Source organism: Triticum dicoccoides, chromosome 2A (genome assembly GCF_002162155.2).
Source record: "Triticum dicoccoides isolate Atlit2015 ecotype Zavitan chromosome 2A, WEW_v2.0, whole genome shotgun sequence".
In the NCBI taxonomy this organism is placed as follows: domain Eukaryota; kingdom Viridiplantae; phylum Streptophyta; class Magnoliopsida; order Poales; family Poaceae; genus Triticum; species Triticum dicoccoides.
Window position 1 is genome coordinate 582,538,501 of NC_041382.1, and position 2,761 is coordinate 582,541,261.

At 43.5% G+C, this 2,761-nt stretch overlaps 1 protein-coding gene across 1 annotated transcript in view; it reads right to left on the reverse strand.

The window, feature by feature from the left end:
- Window positions 1-464: 464 nt before the first annotated feature.
- Window positions 465-2,761, reverse strand: part of LOC119355508 (mitochondrial inner membrane protease atp23-like) — a 16,021-nt gene continuing 13,724 nt past the window's right edge. Inside the window, exons 3-5 of the mRNA XM_037622319.1 lie at window positions 1,384-1,521; window positions 1,186-1,269; window positions 465-919 (exon numbers count right to left, since the gene is read on the reverse strand). Of these exons, the coding sequence (XP_037478216.1) occupies window positions 785-919; window positions 1,186-1,269; window positions 1,384-1,521 (357 nt within the window). The 3' untranslated portion in view covers window positions 465-784. The remainder of the gene's footprint in view (window positions 920-1,185; window positions 1,270-1,383; window positions 1,522-2,761) is intronic.

The window sequence follows — 2,761 nt, forward strand, 5'->3', positions numbered from 1 at the left end:
ATGCCTCCAGAGAGGAAACAGTGCCTGTATCATCGTCGACTATTTTGGTCGCCAACAGCATCACCTGCCCAAACCCATGACCCAGCGAGCCCATCCTACCTTCCACCTTCACAACGCGGAAGCAGCACATCACTCTCGCCCTTGCGCAGCCCAAAGATGGCATGCAACAAGGACCCCGACAACGCACCATTGCACGCAGTAGCTCAGGCCCGATCGCTGACGCACTACACCGACACGTCCTCTTCTCACCAGGTCTGAGCAACCCAAGGCGTTGCCCAGGCATCTAGGCACCAATTCCAGGCTGCCTGAACACCCAACGAGCCAACACAACGCCTCCCTGCACATCCATGCCGCACCACCACACGCCCTCGCATGCCCACACAGGGCACACAAGCCAACCGACGCCACATTGTCAGCATCCCTGTAGTTCTAAATGCATTTCCAAAGGGCTGAAATTTCAAAAGGGAAGAAAAAAGGGAATATCTTAAGTAATATTTAGCTGGTATAAAGAATTAATCATTCACAGCCACTCTTATTTATAGCTCAGTCAGCTGTCACTATATGCCATGTAAAACAATTGCATTACATGGAATAATCTGTTAGATTGTCTGGACTAATGTCATGGCATTCAAAGTTTTGCTCCAGCACCAAATTTCCAGATTTTGTTGCAACGCTTTGCTAAGTACTTCATGGAGCCCGTCTGAAGAGAGACTAGACTGTCCCACAGGATACACTTGATAGAACCCGGCTGAAAGTTAACAAAACTGCCCTGGCAGCTTTCACTTCATAGAGCCTTATCAAACGGGCGTGGGTCGTTGTAGCACATATCCCACACCTTCTCAACTGCAGCTTCTGCAGCCTTTTCTGAACAGTGCGGGTTGTTCTTGACAGAAAGCAGCGCACGTCTTTTGACACATTCCTTCAGAAATGCAGAAAACGTCACAGCAGGCATAAACATTCGATTGGCAAAATAAAAATGAAAATAGGAAAATCACGCTCATTAGCTAACAAGTCAAGAACCACAGTGAAGCTGTAAACAATTTCAATAGTCACCAATAGTGATTCACTATATTTAACTATTCAAAGTTTGTAGCTTGCTAACAGAGAACCAATGCCATATGTGGTGTGAGCTCAATAACAGGACTACAAAAAGGCTGTTTTGCTTTTGCTAAAAAAAATACTTACTGGCTCATGCCCCTTTATCTTCAGGAAGCCTTTCATCAGTTCACGTTTGTAATGGCAATTGCCACTAAGATGATTAGCTCGAATCTAAGAATAAATAACACAATGTAAGCCAATTACAATAACTCACAACAGAACATAAGTTTTAGTGGCACAGTAACATGCCAATAACTTCCATTTATATGACAAGTATTTCACTACCTCAGAGCAAGCCTGGTGAGCGCAGTTTTTCCAGTCGATGTTCTTGACAACACAGTCATCATAAGCATGTACTAACTCATGAATTATGACCTGATTTATCTCATCTTGCCTTCGCATGTGATTACAGCAAACTTGTACCTGAACATAAATAAGTGGAAAATATTAGAGCAGCTCTCTCATTAATAGTTCACTTGAAATAGAATCCACAAGGAAAAAGGCCAATCAAAGAATTTTGAGAAACTAATGTAATAGGTCAGGCAATTGCACTGGCTTATACTAGTTGCTAAAGAGCATCTCCAACAGCAGCCCTATAATAGAGCAGAAAAAAATTGGTTGGAATAAAATTTGGGGCACCAAAAAGTTGTTTTTAGAGCACCAGAAAATGTTCATCTCCAACAGCTGCCCTCAAATTGGTGCCCTAAGATACATCACGTCAGTCTTTTTGTGGGTGTCCTATTTTAGGGCAGCTGTTGGAGCAGCTTTTTTGGCACACAGTGATGTAAAACAGCTGCTTTTTTATCGTCCTGCATGGCCCCCCACTGCCCTAAAATTTTGTGGCAGCCACGGCTGCTGTATATTTGCAGCACTTGGTGTTGTATTTTAGGGCTGCCCAAAATTTTTTGGAGAAAATTTTACAAATAGGGCAGCAGCAAATCCTGTCAACATGTACCGATAACAAGAAAACAGGAACCAGCTCGGCCTACCGTTGCCGTAAATGTTGCTGACTGAGGTGCAAACGTGAATTTTACATACATTTCAAAGAAAAATTCCATTCATGTACATAAAACAGATGAACCTATCTTTTGAACACTTCAGTTCAAATATTTAACACCCAGGTAGAATTCACAACTTTGGTTGTCCTACCAAGTGAATGCTTTCAGGATTCATACAAGACAATTATCTCCTCACCCATATCTTGACAACCCAATATTATCCTAGTTAATCTTTTGCTAAAACATGTCCCCAAACAACAAAAGCACTATAATTTAGAAAAGTAAACAGACCATAGTACACTCTGGTTTGCATGGAATTGTTATGATTTGTGACAACCGCAGACACTTCATGACTCCAAACATAGCGGCGACGCAAATTATTAGATTGCGATTGTAAGAAACTGGTAACCAAAAGAAAGAAGAGTAGACTACCACTTGCCCATAATCGCTCTCTCAACACCTGTTGCCTCCTCACCACCTACCCCTATCCACCCCACCTAGCTCACCGTGCTTCTCCCCGCTCCAATGAAATCCACCATACGTCCTCTCAGGCGTTCTCTCGCCTACCTTGACATACCCTCTCGCCTCGCTGAGTCGGTCTCGGGGTTGCGCTTGGTGTGTCTCCTGCGAGATATGGTGATTTGAACCTGGGCTCGCCAAGTGAC